This window comes from Rhinichthys klamathensis, unplaced genomic scaffold (assembly GCF_029890125.1).
Source record: "Rhinichthys klamathensis goyatoka isolate OS25496 unplaced genomic scaffold, OSU_Roscu_1.1 h1tg000208l_1, whole genome shotgun sequence".
NCBI classification, from domain to species: domain Eukaryota; kingdom Metazoa; phylum Chordata; class Actinopteri; order Cypriniformes; family Leuciscidae; genus Rhinichthys; species Rhinichthys klamathensis.
In genome coordinates this window covers 30,344-50,972 of record NW_026606733.1, presented here as the reverse complement: position 1 = coordinate 50,972, position 20,629 = coordinate 30,344, and the positions used below count along the sequence as shown (strand labels likewise).

The window sequence follows — 20,629 nt, the reverse complement described above, 5'->3', positions numbered from 1 at the left end:
GGTAAGTTTTTTTATGAAAGCCACTAATAAATTTAACGCATCCTTGCAGAATAAAGGTTACTTTAAAAAATATATATTATTGCCAGCAAACCTTTGAGCAGCAGTGTAAGGCCACACACACACACTCATACAGTTTTTTTTTGTGTGTGTGAAAACAGCGGTTCAAACAGTAGGTTTTTTTTAGTAAGGAAATGAAAAAAATACACTATAAACAAGACCGCACATAGCACATTAAACAAAATTAGATAAAGACAGTGGCATACACCACACACAAAACGTACATTTATGAGTAAAAATTGTTCTATATGTGCAATGTTATTGTTTACTGTGTACAATGATGTTCCCATTGTTTTCATGCTCTTTTTATTCCACATAGTTTCCATGGACATTAAAAAAAAACATCAAATAAAGGGATCTTTCTAGTCCTAACCAAATGAACGTGAATGTATAATGACGAAATGTTATACAACAAGATAAATTGCAGATGTGAGTTTGGTGTAGATTTATGCAGTGTAAATAATGGCGAAGATGGAAACATTATGTCTGCAACGACATTAGGTTTGAAATAAAACGGGAGAATAATGTGTTGCAACAGCATTAGTGAAACATTAGAAGTAACATTAAAATTGTCTTATTGTATCCCTGAGTTGGCTACATGAAATCCTCACACAGTGCAGCTCATAGTTGAGCTGCGCTGTGTGAGCTCAACTACGTTGCACATTTAAAATGAAATAAAAGGCTTACAGAAAGGCTTACCATGTCTTGTTAAGCTTGCCAAGGAAATGTTGAGGTGTTATTGTTAAGGTTCAGCTAAGGTAGTATAGTTGATATATCAGAACTGACAACTGTCCATTGGCAAAAATGCAGGTGGGAGTACAATTACCCAACTATCAGAGTCGGATGTGACAACTGATGGTTTGTATTTCCCTGCGTTTCTTTATCTAACTTTCCTTTTCTGTCTTCCCTCCTACTCATGTTTCCCTTTCTCCTTTTCTTTCCCACCACCTGTTCTTTCTGGCTCTCCCTCCCTCTTGCTATCTCTCTGTCTTTCTCTCTCTTTCTTCCAGGATGCCAGTTCTTCGTTTTTCCAGTTTGGGGCCTCCCTCCAGCAGGAGGCGTTGTTGATGCTTGCTATAATGGAGGAGTACGACTGGCACATATTCTCAGTGGTCACCACCAAGTTCCCAGGCTTCCAAGAGTTCATAGCCACCGTACGTGTCACGGTGGACCACAGCTTCATTCGTTGGGACCTTCAGGGCGTAGTGACGCTGGACGGTGTTGGCGAACCTGAGGACCGAGCCCACGTGCAGCTTAAACGTATCCAGTCACCCGTCATCCTCCTCTACTGCTCCAAAGACGAAGCAGCGCTAGTTATGGATGAAGCCCGTTCGCTAGGGCTCACCGGGGCTGGCTTTGTGTGGATTGTTCCTAGTTTGACGACAGGAAATATCGAACAAACCCCGGAAGCCTTTCCGATGGGGATGATATCTGTGGCGTACGACGAATGGGATTATCCCCTGGAGAAGCGCGTGCAGGATGCTGTGGGAATTATCAGTTCTGCGGCCGCTGCCATGTTCAGAGAGGAAGGTCGAATACCCGACGGTACAGCTAGCTGCTACGGCCAATCTGAGAAGCCAGAGGTGCCGGCAAGTGCTCTGCGCAGGTAAGCTTATAGTTGTCTGCATGAAAATTTGTTAGCATAATGAAATGGATGAACATGCACAAATGTAGAAGGAAACTAAAGGGAATGTCTTTAAATGTACTATGCAATGGTAGTTATACTCCAACATCGATGTTAACATGATACTGCATAATCCTGTTCAAACTCTGTAATCTCAACATACTTATGTAGACAGTCTTTTGGGGCTTGCCTATCTGGACTACAACTCAGCCACCTATTTCTTTAGGCAAGCAGTTCCTTTTACAAGCTTCTAACTCTGACTATCAGTACTGTTTCTTGTAATTCAATATACAGCAAAGTGGCTGACATGGATTTTCAGAGTACATTATTCCACTCTGCAATGGGTGCACTTAGAAATGAGAATAGTACTTAAAGAAATTAGGAGTACTTTTGACAAATGTGTCAAAATAATGTTCAGTATACGAGTGGCCTAGAAATGTTTTTTTTTTAATATACATAAGTACCCTTTCATTGTAGCTATCATGCTGAGATAACTTTGAATGAGTTATAAAGACAAAACTCTCTCATTTTTTTCCAGAGAACAATTTTTTTCAAGTTACATTGTGCACACTGGTCAGTTTGCAATATGGATGCATTTGGGAGTTTTGGGGGCAACAGAGAGGCTAATGCCATCGTATTGGTTGGTTTGAGAGACAAATATGAACAGGCGCACAGCATGGGGTCAAGGTTTGGCTGTTTAACATGGTCCAGTTAGCCTCTGATTGACTCGTAAACAATTGTGTCCGGAACTGAGTGGCTGTGAGCAAAGATGGCAGAATTCAAATTGCGTACTTCCAAGAAGACCGACCAACTGGCATTGAGATGAATGCTAACGGACAGCTTTCTCCAGGCATTACAGACCTCCACGCACTACAAGACACAAACTCAGCACCCTTCACAAGGCACAAATTCGTGCACATGGTAACCCATATTTAGCCCATTCTTGACAACATTTGCACAGAATGGGGGGAAAAAAAGCCAAACAATATGGATGAGACAGTGGTGGAGCAGACGTGGGCAGTAGCTAGCTGCCACTTTGATGTTTTTTTTTATTTTTTTGGCTTGGACTTCCCACTGCCTCGCCCTCCTCTAGCGCTCTTTCTCCTGGAAATCTTAGCGGCTGTCGGTCATTGCTGCTCAGAGACGCACCAATGCACATATCTGACCATTTGGCTAGATTTCAAAAAAGTTTGCGACTTCTCTGAGTCTGTCACAAGTGTGCTTGCTATGAGCATCTGTGACGATCTGAGGTTTAAAACATAATAGGGGGGGCAAGCAAGTCTTGCACTAGAGCCAGCCAAACATAAAGGTCAATAAAAAGAAACAGCCAACAGCATTTATTTTAGTTCACTAATTTTGTGAAAGGTCTTGAGATTAGGGCTGTCGCGATAACCGCAATACCCCAGTACCGCGCTACTGACAGGCCAACCGCAGAGGAATGCAAGTAACCGCAGCAACCGCGAACCGCGTTTTCTTTTTTCATAGGCCACCCTTCGTAGTTCGTACCATGTGTATTGAATGTTAATAATGTTAATAATGTTAATAAAGTTAATAATGATAACAAGACTGTTTATCATGGTGATTTGTACAGAGGCTTCGTGGATTTGGACTTAAGCCTAACAGACAGTGAATGTGATCCACTGAGTGCGTGCGATTACCTGCGTCTGTCTTTGAAGTCAAGTCATGTATATTCGTGAAAAGGTTGCCGTTTCCAAGTAAAGCGAAATATTTGTCGTATCATCCTTTTAACGTGTAAGGGTATTTACCATGAATGGCGTCAGCGCTGGTCAGCATTACACAGCGTGAGGAAGCCGTGGGGGGAAAGCAGCGAGTCACGTATTGAATCAATGCCATTGGTCTCTTGGCGTAAGTCCGTTGGCGTAACAATGTAACTGCGCGCTGAGTGACAGTCTTTCAATGCGCAGAGACGCTGTTTAGTTTCGGTTACATTGGTTACATTGTTTTTGTGTATGCTGACCACATCATAACACGTATTTATATAGCTATAAATAAATAAATGGCGGTAATACCGCATATCGCGCTATTGAGCCACTCAAAATTACCGCAAGGGAAATTCCTTCACCGCGACAGCCCTACTTGAGATCAGTTTTTCCCAAATAGACTATTTAAATGTTTTTAATTTTTTACCATATGATACACGAAAAAAATCGCAATCAAACGATCTCAAATCAAATAGCCATGTTGCCATCTCTGCGTGTCTCAGAAACCAGCTCTCTGTCAAGAGTGATATCAACCAAGATACTGAATCATACACATTTTCTACTACTCGAAATGTCTATTTAATAGACATATCAAATAATAGAAAATGTGTATAATGCAGTATTTTAGTTATTCTTGCCAAGCTCTGATTTCTGAGAGATGCACAGAGACGGCGTCGCGGCTATTTGATTTGTGCTCATTTCACCACACACAATTCACTTAACACACTTATTATTGCTTTGTAATTTTATGTATATCGTGCTATTCCCTGGCTCACCTGTTATCCAGCAAACACGAGGAGTGTCTGCCAAATATTTTTTCTATTATTCGGCAGAATTTATTATTCATTTTAAAGCCATTATCCGTCCATTTCTAAATAAGGTACGGTTTCTGTCACATCCCTACTTAAAAGTATTTAAATGTAAAAATTATTACTGAAATATAATAAAGATTATTAATAATATACTTAAAAAATCTATCTCTAACCTAAATTAAAATGCTAAAAAACACAAACTATCAATAAACTAAAATCGATTGTTTTTATTGAAGAATGTACAGCTTCTGCAAACATAAAATGAATCATGGTTCATTTAATGTAATATATCAATGCACTTAGTTACTGTTAATAAAAAGTTTGAAAACAAGCAGTTTTTTTCATAATTACAGCAAAAATATCTGAAATATTTTAGACTATATGGGGGACCATTGTATATTGTGTTGGACAGTGGGTAGCAGGATTAGTGTCCTTATGTTTTATTAACAGTTCATGTTAGTATTGTGTATACCATGGTAACTGTTTATTTTCACTTTGTGTTATTTTTTATATTTTTGATGACTGTGGTTGCTCATACCAACTTACTAACTTCATTTGTATTTTTAAAAACTAGTTAAGTAAAGTGGGATGGTACTTGTGTGTCAACCATTTTTGAGACATAAATTTGCCTGGTTCAAACTCCTAAAAATTTGAGTCCCGGCTTAATGACCATGGGAAAATATGGGTCCCATGGCCAAACCAGTTGAGAACCATTGGTCTATTGTGAAACTGTGCAACTTACATAACATAAACGAATACAATTACTTACAAGGTTCCTGTGAATCCTCAAAAGTTGTAATGTTTGAAATTCAGTTTTTCAAGTCTTACCTATTTTAACTCTTTCTCCGTCATTTACGAAAATTTCCGTCATTTCCAGTAGCACCTCATTGCAGTACATGAGATCCAGGGGGCGGAGTTGGATCCAGATCTAAGGGGTGGAGATGGGTAGGATTAGGGGTGGGGTTAGGGATCAGGGGGCGGAGATGGGTAGGTTTAGGTATATGTAAGGTGGGAGGAGTTGGATCTGGATCCAACTCCTCCCCCTGGATTTCGTGTTCTGCAGTGTGGACCATCTCGTCATTTGTGAGACAACGCTTACCCGGCATTTGTTTGTTGAAAAGCTTAGGGCCGGTTCTTTCTTTTGATGCATGTTCAGATATTTATACAACTAAATATTCTGGTGGCCCTGAAACTTTTGTGAAAATGATCAAAAATGCTGGCGGTGGCTGGCAACTTTTTTCAAAAATGCTGGTGGGGAAAGAATTAAATAACATAACAGATGTCTTAATTATAATTTTAAGAGGTCTTAAATGTGGGGGCAGAAAAACAGGAATTGTGTCACATTTTAATATAATTATCAAACTTCAAAAGACTGTCTTAATTGAACATTAGCGCTGCAAGCTTTAAAGTAACAGCACTGCTGCACGTTCTACAGTACATGTTTGTTGTTTCAGACCAGTTTGCAATCAATAAGTAGCGCATGTTTATGCGAAGTGATTGCTTATGATACATTTTTGATGAATTATGACAATGTTTACTTTATGGTGTTTATACTGTAATATGTTGAAGATAGTCGTAAGAGTGCATATTTAATCTTTGGGTCAGTCAGATACATTTCAAAATAAGAGTACTGGTGTATTTCGGTGTATTTATCGATGGTCGATTAAGCAAGGTCATCATTTGGGTGCATGCGACTCATGCCCAAAACACATGCAGCGGACTCACGAGGAAAAATGACGCAAGCGCGCCGTAGTTGTAAGTGTATTAATGTCTTCAAGCCATGCAATGGATTAGGACATTAGGTAGACTAGTCTTTTATTTCAAAACATAATAAACCCTCGAAACAAGGGATTTTACTGAACATAAGAACTACTTGTGTAAATGCCACAGTGAAAGTACATAGAATAAACAAGTAATAAAATCCTGGTTGATGATTGATTATCTTCCAGCGCTGTTTCAGCTGTGTGCTCATATTATATGGTGCATGGTAAATCAAGACCTGTCAATCTGAGCTACAAACCAAACCAACCGCTCTTCAGTTGTAAAACATTGTCCGATTGATCGTCCCTACCCACCATACCTGAGATCTGGTTTCCATTGGTTTAACTTTTAGGGGCTGTTTACACCTGGCCACTTCATGCGTTTTCTGTGATCGGATAGCTATCCGATCGTGAAAAGGCCAGGTGTAAATGCCCTCCGAAACGCATTTGAGTCGGATTTGAATCCGATCGCTCAAACCACTTCAGGAGGTGGTCTGGCCCGCATTCCAGACGAAACTGGACAAGTGTAAATGCATCTGGTTGTTGAAACCACATATGTAAATTTTACTCCTCCCTAAAATGCTAAAAAAAGAAACGTGTGAGAGCGTGTTATATACGCTATATGTCATGTTATAGTCAGATATGACGATGCTACTGCGACACGCATCACCTCAGATGAGCAGCTGAGCGTCTATTCATCAAGCCAACGCGCCGAAAATTATCACAAATCAAAGTGAAAGTAAGTCGCAGACGCTTAACACACAATTATCTTCATTAAAAGTAAAGAAACGAAATGATCTTACCAGGTCTGTTAACGCTCTCTCTTGCTTTCTTTGATTTTGAAATTAGTTGATGATCAATAAAATGCAGCAATATCTGTTGCTTTCGGTGACATGCACTCCATTAAATCTGCAGCGGGAATTGAAGATCTGATTTATATCCGTTTTGTAAAAACACATTTATGTGACAAGGTGTAAATGGAATCGTTTTGATAAATCAGATAGCTATCCGATCTGAGAAAACGCATGAAGTGGCCAGGTGTAAACAGCCCCTAAATTGCGTTGGAAAAAACTGTGTCATGATCACAATGCTGCGATCGGATCCCTGAAGTCGATACTCGGTTACTAACGTAACCTCGGTTCTCTCTAGAGAGGGAACGAGTATTGCGTAAGTTTAGCTTACGCTACGGGAAAGACTCATCTTCTCGAGATATTGAAGCCAAAAAATTATCCTTAATTTTGTATTCATTGTCAACGCAGTGCAGCAGCTAGCAGACCTAGAGCAGGCCATCTCACGTGCTCATTGGCTGCCCTGCTGGCATCTGCTGCAGCCTACCAGTGAGCCCCGCGTGACGTCACGCCCAATGAAGGGCGCTCGCGCCTTCATAGCGTCACAGCCCGCCAGAATGGGCGTGGCTTAGCGTATAAAAGCAGGGGCTGTAAGCTGACTTCCCTGGTTTTTCGACGACTGAAGCGAAGTCGCTCGTGGCGCGAGCACGGCCGGTTACGCAATACTCGTTCCCTCTCTAGAGAGAACCGAGGTTACGTTAGTAACCGAGTATCGTTCTCTTACGAGAGGTTCTCTCGTATTGCGTAAGTTTAGCTTACGCTACGCGAACACTTTGTCAACGCCGTGCGCGCCAAGCATCCACCATGAGACCCCGAACTTTCAGGGGAATCCTGTAAGGTGGAGAATAAGGTGGCCAGCCACACGGGCCATCACTTGTACATACGCACACATAGGGAATACAGAGCAGCGCGCCGGTTTGTATAGGCACATGGCACATACCCTACTTAGTGCAGCTCAACCAGGAGAGCTGAGTCATGTGAGAGTGATCTGAGCAGGAGGTCTGGGCAGAATACACCTCTCTTTTAAACTGACAACAGTTCAGCCTGCAAGGCAGGAACTTCTAGGTTATAAAACCTGACAGAGGTAGACGGGGAGCTCCAGCCCGCCGCTACACATATGTCATGGATAGAAATTCCACTGGACCATGCCCACGCCTCTCGTGGAATGAGCCCTGATGCCCAGAGGGCATTGCAGAACTTTTGACGCGTAAGCGGCTGCTATAGCGTCCACTATCCATCTGGACAGGCTCTGTTTCGAGGAGGCGAGACCTTTGGTGCGCCCATCGAACGAAACAAACAGCTGTTCCGAACGCCTGAATAAGGCGGAGCGCGTTATGTAAAACCTCAGCACTCTGACAGGGCAGAGGAGGTTCACATCACTTTCGCTGTCAGATGCTGGCAGTAGGGTTGCACCGAATCCAGGATTCGGATTCGGATTCGGCCGAATATTGTGATTTTTAACGGGGTTCGGTTTCTGCCGAACCTCAGAATTTTTTTCCCCCGAACCGAACCCTAGGCTTGCACTACGCGCGCTACGTCGAAGTCACCGACCAGTGAATGACATCAAAGTACCGCGTGAACGAATAGAGAGCAGACGGCTCCTTATGCTTTTGAATTGCTCTCGCGGGACTTTGATGTCATAAACTCATCTGTCTGTGCAGCGCCGGTTCAAGTCGAACAAGCCTGTAGTGTAACGCGTTGTGTCAGGAAGAAAAATAGGGATAGCTCACAGCTAAAGTTATTGCAGAGGCCAGACAGACTCACGGAGGCGATTGGCATCTCACAACTCGCACTTTATTCCACAATCGAACTTGTGTAACTGTCTGTCACACGTTCTACCGTCCACAGCGTTACTTAACAAAATAAGGTAAAAATGAGCATCAAACAGAAATAACCCGCATACATATGGCATGTGTTCGAGGCGCACGGCACATACGGCGCGCAGTTCTTAAAGGGGCCACACCTTATTTCCACTCGTTACAGAAGGTGGACCGTTCGAATGCAGTAGGCTGTGAGAAAGTGAAAATGTAACTCGTGAGCAGAAAAAGTGTTGTTTGGCAGTACTTTCAGTGAAAGAAGGCAATTCAAGTCGAGCTACATGTTCAATTTGCAATGCCGATTTGTCTCATGGTGGCAAGGACTCTAAATAGGCTACACAACATCGCCGCTGTTAAAATGCATAATGTTGCTTATTCTTTTTTTTTTTTTTACAGTTATAAAAGTAAAAGTAGTGTTTATTATTTACAGTAATAAAATAAAATGAAAAATCCACTTTGTTTACTTCATTAATGTGTTTACTGTGTTAATGGACTGAGGATGAGAGTAGGATTCGGTATTTGGTTTCGGATTCGGCAGAATCTTAACCAGTGGATTCGGTATTCGGCCGAACCCCACAAATCTGGATTCGGTGCATCCCTAGCTGGCAGAGCTGACAACGAGATAACTTGCGCTCTGAACGGAGTGCCCATCACTTTAGGAACGTAGCCATGTCTAGGTCTGAGGATGACTTTAGAGTCATACGGCCCGAACTCAAGACACCATGCGCTGACAGACAGCGCATGCAGGTCCCCCACACGTTTTACTGACGACAGTGCAGTCAGAAAGACGGTTTTCAGTGATAGATATTTCAACCCCACGGAGTTTAGTGGTTCGAAGGGAAAAGCTTTCAGGGCCTCTAGGACCAGTGAAAGATCCCACATGGGAACCGACGGGGGGCGCGGCGGGTTCATCCTCCTAGCTCCTCTAAGGAAGCGGATGACCAACTCATGTCTTCCTAAAGACTGGCCGTGCGTCGATTCTGCGAACGCTGCCACGGCCGCCACGTATACTTTGAGTGTGGATGGGGACCTTCCCTTATCCAACAGCTCTTGTAGGAAGGAGAGCAGCTGCGCCACCCCGCATGTCCGCGGGTCCAGACCTCTGTCGGTGCACCATCCAGAGAACACCGACCATTTAGACGCGTAGAGCCTTCTCGTGGAAGGGGCTCTAGACTGCGCGATCGTGTTCATTACTCCTTCTGGCAGGGCAACGAGTACCCGTTGATCAACCATGCGTGCAGAGACCAGCGCTCTGGATGGGGATGCCAGATCGTGCCGCGAGCCTGAGAGAGGAGATCTGCCCTCACCGTAATCGGCCACGGAGCTGTATGTGACAGCCGTGCTAGCTCCGGGAACCAAATCTGATTCTCCCAACGCGGGGCTATGAGGAGCACCGAGTGGCGTGTTTCCCTGATCCTCTTGATCACCTGTGGTAACAGAGAGACCGGAGGGAAAGCATATAGCTGGAGGCTGGGCCAAACCTGGGCCAGCGCGTCCTCGTCCTACGAGAAGAACGTCGGGCATTGAGCGTTGTCTTTTGACGCAAATAGGTCGACTTCCGCCCTGCCGAATAGGCGCCACAGTTTGGACCATTTTGGGGCCCAGGGACCATTCCCCTGGGGGAACGTTGTCCCTGGACAGTTTGTCTGGGCCGTCGTTCAAATGGCCAGGCACATGCGCCGCCCTCAGCAAGCGCAGGTGCATCTGAGACCAAATAAGGAGGCGTTCCGTCAGATTGCAGAGATTTCTGGATCTGACACCGCCCTGACGGTTTACATAGGATACCACAGACATGTTGTCCGAGCGGACAAGAACATGTTGGTCCTGTATGAACGGGAGGAAGCGCTTCAGCGCATTCTCGACCGCTATCATCTCCAGACAGTTTATGTGAAAACACCTCTCTTGCTCTGACCACTGGCCGAAGACCGGTCTGCCCTCGAACAGCGCGCCCCAACCCCAGTTGGACGCATCTGTCGAAAAGACTTTCCAATAAGAGATGGTTCCCATCATCACTCCCAGCTGGTACCAGTCGGCCACTAACCAGGGCTGCAGAGCCGCTATGCAGGTCTGAGTCACTCTGATTTTCTGACCGCCAGAAACCCAAGCTCGGCGGGACGAGCGAGCATTCAACCAGCGTTGGAGCAGGCGCAGTAGGCCCAGCTGGAGCACCGCTGCAGCTAATGCCATACAGCCCAGCATCCTTTAAAATGTTTTCAAAGGGAGAAAGCTGTCCTTCTGGAAAGACGCGGCTAGGTGGCGAACACGGAGTGCGCGCTGTGCCGATAGACGAGCCGACATGGTCACCGAGTCCAGTTCTATTCCTAAAAAGGAAATTGACTGGCTGGGTAGTAATGAGCTCTTGGTCCAGTTGACCGTGAGACCCAAGTTTTCCAGGTGGGGCGAATGAATGAATTAAAGTGTATAGCCCTGCTTATTGTGCTCAGAACCCATTCTGAAATCCCTGGGATAGTTTCCCACGCAGCTATGTGAGCCGCTAGGGGGCGAATGGCCTCCGGGTTCAGATTGCCGCCATTTTTGGGCTTGTGAAACTGAGCTGGAGCCGAAAGCGCGGCGCGCGCGCTCTCGGTTCTGGGCAATGGCTGCTCGCTGAAAGCCGAGACCGTCTGATTTATTTGAGGTGTCTCAATCATAAGGGATGGGGAGCATTTTATTCTCACTTTTTGACGCGCAAGCAGCGCTTTGGGTGTAAAATTTCTGTAAGCGTGAGCGCGTGTGCGTGGGCACGAGACTTACAAATCTATTTGACGCCCCGATCATAACGGATGGGGAGCGTCTTATCAATGCCCTGCGTTTTGTGATAACATTTAAACGCGCGGGCGGCGCCCGGGGGGAGGTGTGTGTCAGTAAGCGTGAACGCTCTCCGACGGGCACGAGACTTACATTCATAACCTGTTTTATTGACTGTGTAACAGAGCGGGCAGATAGTGGGCACAGACCTGTGGACACATTCCTTATATTCAACACTCGAGCGGCTTTTCTGCGCTTTATGAGAGTGTGCTCTGTGAGTGACACGAGATTTGATGTGCTTGTGTGTAGGGGTGAACACTGGGGCGTGGGCACTTTCACTACACTTAAAACACCAACGGCGTGAGCCGGACCAGACATTATACTCTTTTGAGATTTTCTTTGGGTCGCCGTGAAAACGGCGTATGTGTGCAGGCGAGAGGGCAAATGAGCCGGCTCGTTGGCTGCTAAATGGACCACTGCAGTAGCCTGATTGAAGGGGACTGACAGGGAAATAAACTTGAATTTGGCGGCTCGCTGAGGAGAGCCGCATAAATTTTATCTGCTGCGGGAGCCGGAATCGAACACGGGACTCTGGCGCGAAAGCTTAGGGTTTAGCCACTGAGCCACAGGGGAAACATCGTAAGCTTTAGTTGGCGCGAGCAGATAAGAGAAAGAGCGTCATCACAGTTTTCATGTGCGTGTCGGCATTGTCTGCAGGCGTGCGTGTTATAACAGACTCTCTACTGCAGTATAGACATTACCAGCCGCTCGAACTAGGAGGAGCTGTAGAATGTTTGAGAAAAAGAGGGGGTTTGTCAGGCCTCGGCGGGACAAAAAACCACACTCTCTCCTTCCTTCGCCGGTGACGCATGCGCTCAGGGGCGCGCACTCGCTTTCTGTACGTAAGAAAGCTGGTTGCGAGCTCATAGAGTAGAGCTGCATCATTTTTTTCTGCTGCGAGAGCCGGGATCGAACACGGGTCTCTGGCGCGAAAGCTTTGAGTTTAGCCACTGAGCCACGGGGGAAACTACAAAAGCTTAAGTAGCGCGAGCAGATAAGAGCGCGCGCGGTAGCTTCCTTGTAACGTAAGGGAAGCTAGCCGCGGTTAGAACAGCAGTCCATAGCGTGTCCCTCGACCTCATCCTCAGACGCGACGGCAGTGAGGCTCGTGAGCGGCAGCTGCGCGTCGGTGAAGGGAGGCGGGGAAGGTGAAAAGCAAGGCTCGAGGGAGGCTTTCCGGCGAGCGCGTCGCTGTGGCTACAGGCTCCGGCTGCCTTTGGGAACGGCGCTTATCACTGCGCGGTCCCACAAAGAGCGGAGTGACTGCTTCTATGGTGGGCGCGGTAGCTTCCTTGTAACGTAAAGGAAGCTAGCCGCGGTTAGAACAGCAGGCCCTTGTGGCGTGTCCCTCAACCTCATCCTCAGACGCGACGCCAGTGAGGCTCGTGAGCGGCAGCTACGCGTCGGTGAAGAGAGGCGGGGAAGGCGAGAGCGAGGCTCGAGGGAGGTTCTCCGGCGAGCGCGTCGCAGTGGCCACAGGTTCCGGCTGTCTCCGGGGCCCTACACGAGCCGCAGGAAATGCGAGGCATCTTTAAAAAGACACTCGCGCTCTTTTAGGAGTAAGCTAGTAGAGAATACAACAGAGTAAAAAGGATACGTCGCCGGATAGCGTAGCTCGCACGGATGGCTGAAGGTGGCGAAAACGGCCGGCTTCCTCAGCGCTGTCCTAAGCTGGCTGTTCGCTGTTCGACGGCGGCGGTGGCTTCTCTCTGATCCAGCGATGCGGAGAGCTCGCTGAAGAGTCGAAAAATCAGGGAAGTCAGCCTACAGCCCCTGCTTTTATACGCTAAGCCACGCCCATTCTGGCGGGCTGTGACGCTATGAAGGCGCGAGCGCCCTTCATTGGGCGTGACGTCACGCGGGGCTCACTGGTAGGCTGCAGCAGATGCCAGCAGGGCAGCCAATGAGCACGTGAGATGGCCTGCTCTAGGTCTGCTAGCTGCTGCACTGCGTTGACAATGAGTACAAAATTAAGGATAATTTTTTTGCTTCAATATCTCGAGAAGATGAATCTTTCCCGTAGCGTAAGCTAAACTTACGCAATACGAGAGAACCTCTCGTAAGAGAACCTATAGCTTTAGCCAAGCAGCATGTCATGTTACTCCGTGATCTAGGCCTATGCATTGTTGTCTTGTGTTGTGTTTGGGCTGGTTCGAGACCACCTACTCTAAATAAAGATCTAAATGGGTGAATATGAGGCAATATGTAAAGCGCTTTGGTGGCCATTGGGTCTGTGAAAGCGCTATATAAATGCAGTCCATTTACCATTTACCATATGATCTACTAGTTTACAGTTTTGCTAAGTTACAAACCAAAACGTGACACAAAAGCATCATGTGTATACTTGTTATACGTGCTCCGGCTGCGCTTTTTCATACAAATACATACAAATATGGTTGTATTCTGCTATTTCAGACATTTTCAGCGATACATGACACAAGTCTGTTATGTACTATGATTTTACAATCACATTTTCATGTGAAGCAGTTTTTCACTCTTTGAAAATAGAGCACTTCTAATATGTCAGCAATTTTTAAGGGCACTTGTTAAGTGACGGTCATATTCCCTATATTCACTGTAAAGCCAAGCTTAAGCTTTAAAATTACACCCATTTTGTGTTGGTAAAGCAAGTGGTTAAGTGACATGATAACTTGGTAGCGGGTTAAAGATTAATCAATTAATTTCATTTAAACAATGATCGATTATGGGAATACATGTAAATTGACATCCCTAGTTTGGACTTTTTTTTTTTTTGTTCTTTTTTGTTGTGCAGGTCATAAAAAAAGATTTAAAAAAGTCTTAAATTTGATTAAATTTGAAACTGCAGATACCATGTATGTACTGTTGCTTGAATTTCCTTATTTTTTCTTGCCTTTTATGTCTGTAAATATTTTTTTCTTTCTGGTTCTCAACTTACTAAGCAAAGACAAACAAGGAGTTTTTTCAGGCAACACATTTTCTTGCTCCATTTGAGAGGTGCTGGATATTTAAGGAAGCACAAAGATTGCTATTTTGGATCCCATTTAATTCCTCCTGCCCAGTTCCTATTATATCTCAATGATTGAATTGGTTTTCAGTTCCGTTCTGAGCTGCGAGGGCATCCTTGTGATGTCTCCATTGGCTATGAAGATGTCCGTATCACACACGGTAGTCTGAAACAAAATCTACTGTTAGTTTAGATTGCGAAGGCACTTGCTGTTTTTTTTTTTTTCAGAATGCACAGTTATCAGGAGTTGCCATGGGTTACCATCAGTAGCTGTTTGCAGCGTTGGTATCCGTCTGCTCCGAGTAGGTGTTCCTTTTGATCTCTCCCTCGTTGCTAAGGCTGTCTGTATCTGGGACACTGCAGACTCTTCAATGTGGGAGCATTCTGTATGACGCCACCATCCACAGAGCTAGAATTAACCTTCGAAATGCCTCCAAGAAAGATGGATAGATGTGTTGTGATACTTGTTGTAGCCAAGTATACACATACAGTAATGTGAGCAGTGGTATTTTATATAACAGAATGGTCATTAAAGAGAATTAGACTTGGTGTTGTAATCGAAAACGCTGGTGTGATGTTCAGTAAGATGTGAGTGAAAGTTGGAAAATATAAAACAGTTGGCTCTCTATCTTAAGGCAATCATACATATACATATAAACCTAAAATGCTGCATCTGAGTAGCAGGTGTAGTTCTGGCCCTTGTCCTTCTGTCTGCCCAGGGGCTAAACCCATTCCTGGCTAAAGTACTGTATGTGTTGTCTTAATTGAGTCTGTTAATAAAATCATGCACACGCACACATATAGCCTACATACAGCTGCCCTCTATGGCTTCAATTAGTCCCTATATTACAGAATAAAAAAATGAAATGTCCGACAAAATTAAATATCTCCGCTCAAATTGTCCGATTAAAATTGCGTAATAATCCCGCCCCCCTAACACAATATGAATTTGAGAATAAGCCTAAAATGTATAAAGCCAAAATACACCGACCTTTGGCTATGTTATAAAGGAACAGGCTCTACCGTTTGAAAGTTATTAAACAACATCGCATGCTGCATTTCAAATAAAGCGCACGCCTAGAACGGCTGTAATATAGACCTAAACAACGAACGATTGAGTGAGACGTTTCAAATATGGCCAGGCCCAGGCAGGCTAGCCTTAAAGGAACACTCCACCATTTTTTATTTTTTTTAATTGGGGTTATTCACGGTCTCCCCTACATTTAGATAGGTGGGCAAATGCATGTTTGGAAGCACAGGCGAAGCACTGCTACTTGGGCGCAGAGATTTCACGCAACACCTGAAATAAAGCTTGCCACAAATAACCTGCGAAAGTAATGATTATGCATGAAACATTTGAATTATTGATAAAGTTGATAAATTGATAAAGTTGACGATGCAGACTCGCCATCTTCGCAGTAGTGAACGCGCCTATAGAGAGAAGTGTGCACGCGCCGGCGCCTCCGTGTCCTGATTATATTGTCCAATATATTTGCTTCTTATTTATTAATCAAATTTATTAATCAAATAAAATTAAGATACAATTTATACAAAACGAAATTTTCAAGCAAAAATAATATTCGAAGATCGCTGGGTTGATTATTATTCGAAAATCGCAATTGAAAACAATAAAAAACAATTGGTGTTGATTGACGCCAATCGGACGTTCATGTTTTTTTCCGTCTATTTGAAAGTTAGGCTAATAATAACATGTTGCATTCTATACGGCCTGATTATGTAATTTTTTAAGTTACATAGCCTGCCTCCAGTTTTCCTCAACTTGACTAATTAAGAGGCGATATTTGACCGGCATATCATCAAAATGTCCGTTAAACGAAACCTCACTTTGACCGGCACCATTTTTTTCTAGCGGAAACTCTGGTTAGTATAGTAGAAATACACAGAAATCTGCATTGACCAAAGGTTCTATATCAATGTTATGGCTGAAATTATATGCAAGCAATATCATAAGCAAATAAGTGCTGCTGTTATATACAATTATATAAAAATTGTATAAATGATATAAAAAGTTAGTTTCTGTTCTCAAATTTGATTGGTCAAGCAGAGTTCCAACTTTGTATAGAACTTCACTTGTCTGTGTTTGCGCTTTCTAGACATATATAGTCTATGTGTTAGCGGTGGGGTTTCAGTAACATAAGTGAGTTGTTCAAAAACATTGATTCATTCTGGAATTAAACAAGTGAATGTCTTTAATGAGTGAATCATTGAATCATTCTTTTTCATTTATATTATTGTTATTGGCCAAAATTTTTTTGTCGACCTCTAACCATTTTTATTTGATAATCTGAAGGTTCTTGTTTTTGTGTAATAAAAGTTATAGCAATTTAGTCTACTTATATTTGAATAAACTATCGTATCGTTTGAATTTTAATGATTCTGATTCCGACTCTGCTTATCGATTCGGATTCTTATCGATTCCTAATATCAGGCAGTCATCCTGATATTAGAAAAAAATCATGCAGATATTTGTATAGTTTTGCACATCCTTACTCAATACAGTGTTATATGCATCCCTAGTTCTGATGGGTGAACTTTATTTAGTTGAGTTCTGTAAACTCTGTCTGTGTTTGTGTTTATCGCACTGTTTGTTGTGAGCCCAACCCAGACCTGCTGTGCCCGCTCAAGCACAAACACAACAACTCCTTTCATAAGCACCTCCTGCAACATTATCACCTTTACACAGAAGACGCTGCCATGAGGCTGACAAGTCTCATGTTTTAAGCGCTTGAGTGATTTCACAGCCTAAGGCAAAAGTGTCTGCCTTTTGTTTTGCTAGAGTTGTGGCAACTCCTTTACTCCAAATTATTCACAGTCTGACACATTAACTAAATGGCATCGATTACCATCAGCTCATCTTGAGTACTGCTGTTTGGTTTTGTGTTTCTTTCCCTCGCTCAGGTTTAATTTAGTCACACATACTGTATTTCTCACAGTACAGATTTTAAGTCGACTTCGTCTGGGGGTATTTTCCACGTTTGATATACTTTTAAAACATTAAACACCTTAGCGGTAGCAGCGCTGTATTATGTGAGCACCGATCTGTTTTTCATCATTTTCCTCCGCGCTTGCTGTCCTTTGATTCTGCCCTTGTTTACTTGCTTTGCTTGTAGGCAAGGCAAGATCTCTGAAAATCGATTCTGAAGCATTATGTTGTAGCTTTCCCTCGTTGTTGACCTCCTATTTATTATCTTTCGGCACACAAAAACAACATAACTGCTGGGCCAGTTCTTTGGTTGCATTGGATATGTCAGCCTGTGTATTATTACTGACAAACCTGTGTTGGCTTACATAGTCTGTGCTAGCGAAATGCCATTTAAAGGTCTCCGCTATTCAGTTAATTCATTATTTTTTGCTGAAAAATTATCATGAGTTTGGTAACACTTTCTATGAAGTCCATGCTTATAATGAATTATAGCCCCATTTATACTAATTTATAAGTAAGTATTACTATTCTATAAATATATTTATAAAGACTCATTAAGACTTACACTGCATTATAAGAAGAGTTTATAAGAAGTGTCTCTGGAACGATTTTATATTATAAAAAATAATATAAATGTATAGTTACATTTATATTATTTTTTATAATATAAAATCGTTCCAGAGACACGTGTTTGATGTACCAATTAGTTATCAATTATAGTATATCAGCCATATACATGGTATTGCTTATAACATTTACCCCATTATTTTATTACAGGAATTATTGTTTGTTACATTTACAAATAAACAACTTCAAATGCATAATGAGCACATCTTCATGATTTCTTAACATTTGCTTTTAGGAAATTTGCATCCTGTGTTTTCACTTTACTTAAAGCTATCAATGATGCATTTATAGTAACTGTATTATAAAAAAACAACACAGCTATTATTAACAATATATTCACTTATTTGACAGAAATAAATCTGAAATACTAAAACAGTCATTGTAACTATAATATAAAAACATTATAAATCTTTATAAATGCATTCGTAGAACCACAAGACTGACTAATTAATACTTATAAATCAGTGTATAATGGATTATGAAAAAGCAAATGCATGACTTAAGTAATTATAAAAATAACTGTTCTTATAATGCAGTATATGTCTTAATGAGTCTTTATTAACATATTTATAGTAATATAAATGGAGCTATAGTTCATTATTCATGGTCTTCATAGAAAGTGTTACCATGAGTTTTAGGACATGTGGTTGCTAGGGTATTTATGGTTGTTTCTAGGTTTTAATTCCCAGTTTGTGATTGGTCTGTCAGGATTATTACATAAATGCCTGATCAGTTATTTGTGATAACCATGCTTTAAATATAAAAGGCTTAACATGCAATGTGAACATAAAGTGCTGCAGTGTTACTTAATTTATATAATAGCAAAAAAAAAAAAAGTTTGTTATCATGCAAAGTCAATGACACACCATGGCACTGAAGAGATAAACCACTTGCTCTTTTTCTAAGGGAATGAAGAATTTGTTGAAAAACTATCATGAAGTACACACAGAAATCCAAAGGTCTTCTTTCATGTGAAATAAAGGCTTGTGGGTTTTATTGAACTGCCATAATATATACGATGTGTGAAAGAATTACTAATGCATAATAAATAATACAAATTACTATAATATTCAGTTTGGCTGGTTTCCAAAAAACAACATTGTGGACATAATATGTTTGTAATATGGATATATTTTATCCTAAATATTTATTGTACATGTGATATTTGTATTACAAAACCTTAAAGTCCCCATTGTAGTCAATAATTGTATCCCTTAAAACTCATCTTTGATCACCAAAATGACATATTTCAAAGTTTTTTTGTCTGTGATTTTTTTTTTTCATGCCTTAAAATAGCTTGAATGCAACTCTACACCCTTACTTCATTTATTATACGTGGATCCATGAATATGCTAGTTAGCCTCGCCATTCACTCGGCCAACTTACTGAGGTAAAGCTGCACAATGGTATTGCTCTTTACAACGTCAGACACGTAACGGTAATTAATATGAGTAGCCTTTTGCTTGCCTATGTTATCTAACAGATAATGTGTTGCTAATGTTACACAAACTATGTTTCCGTTCGCCATCTAACAATCATCAGAAATGCTTTGAACAACTCAGAACGTCAGTGGAGAAAGCCATGAAGTTCATCATAACATCATAATATACATAATACACCTGATTTTTCATATCAACAAAAAAATACCGGGATAACCTAGCTTCTATTGAGACTCTCCTGCTAGTTCGCTGTATATGATATGCTAAAGCCCGCTGGCACGTTGACGTAATTGGTTAAGGTAGTTTATGACGTCAGAAACACCAGTGATTTCAAACCATGCTTTTGAGAGAGTCTTTTTTTCACTGCAGAAAATACTCAGCAATGGTGTTGACTTATGAATTTGCACATGGTTTGTCTTAAAGCACATTAGAAACACCACATAGACATATAAACAACATTAAAATCTTGATTTTCACCACAGGGGGACTTTAATATATTGCAGTCTATTGCAATAATTTGTCACAATTAGCACAGCACTGACAAAGACCTGACCAGAAAAAGATTAATAGCAATTGCGGCTCCATGTGGAACTATCATCACCTAATATGCACTTAACTACCTCTAATCTCGGACTAACATTTCACTGTTAATTGAGATCATAAAGAAGCTCTGTGTACAGGAAGCCATTTGAAATTACATTTTATAAACCACTAACTGTCAGTGACATAATTAGTCATAAGCTTTCGATAATTTCCAGAAGACTATGGAAAATAAAGGTCACCCTGCATGTGTAGAGTCTATTACATTACCCCTTTCTCTCCATTTCTTAATCAGTGAGATGAGATGCACAGAATGATGAGTTTATTAAAGGGAATACTATGTGACAGCTATGACAAAAATCCATTTTCAATTTGTGCAGTGGAAATCTCTAATATAAGAATAAGACACACTTACAAACAAACACGCACAACAGAAGCTGTGTTTGAGTAGCAGGTGTAGCTCTGACCCTGTTCTTTTCATTTCTGCCTGAAGCTAAACCTCATTTCCTAGTTATTTTCCTGTTTCTTAATTAAATTCCGAAGAGAGTATGTGTATGTTTGTGCCATCTGAGTAGTGCACAGCTGAGCTAATCTTTATTGTGCGTTACATGGAGAAGACAGAGATACAGTACTGAGCTTCTGTTGT

The 20,629-nt window shown here is 42.2% G+C and overlaps 1 protein-coding gene across 1 annotated transcript in view; it reads left to right on the top strand.

Moving 5' to 3' along the window:
• The window catches only part of grin2ab (glutamate receptor, ionotropic, N-methyl D-aspartate 2A, b), a 104,821-nt gene that overhangs the window by 63,138 nt on the left and 21,054 nt on the right, over positions 1-20,629 (top strand). Inside the window, exon 4 of the mRNA XM_056263542.1 lies at positions 1,068-1,663. Within this exon, the coding sequence (XP_056119517.1) occupies positions 1,068-1,663 (596 nt within the window). The remainder of the gene's footprint in view (positions 1-1,067; positions 1,664-20,629) is intronic.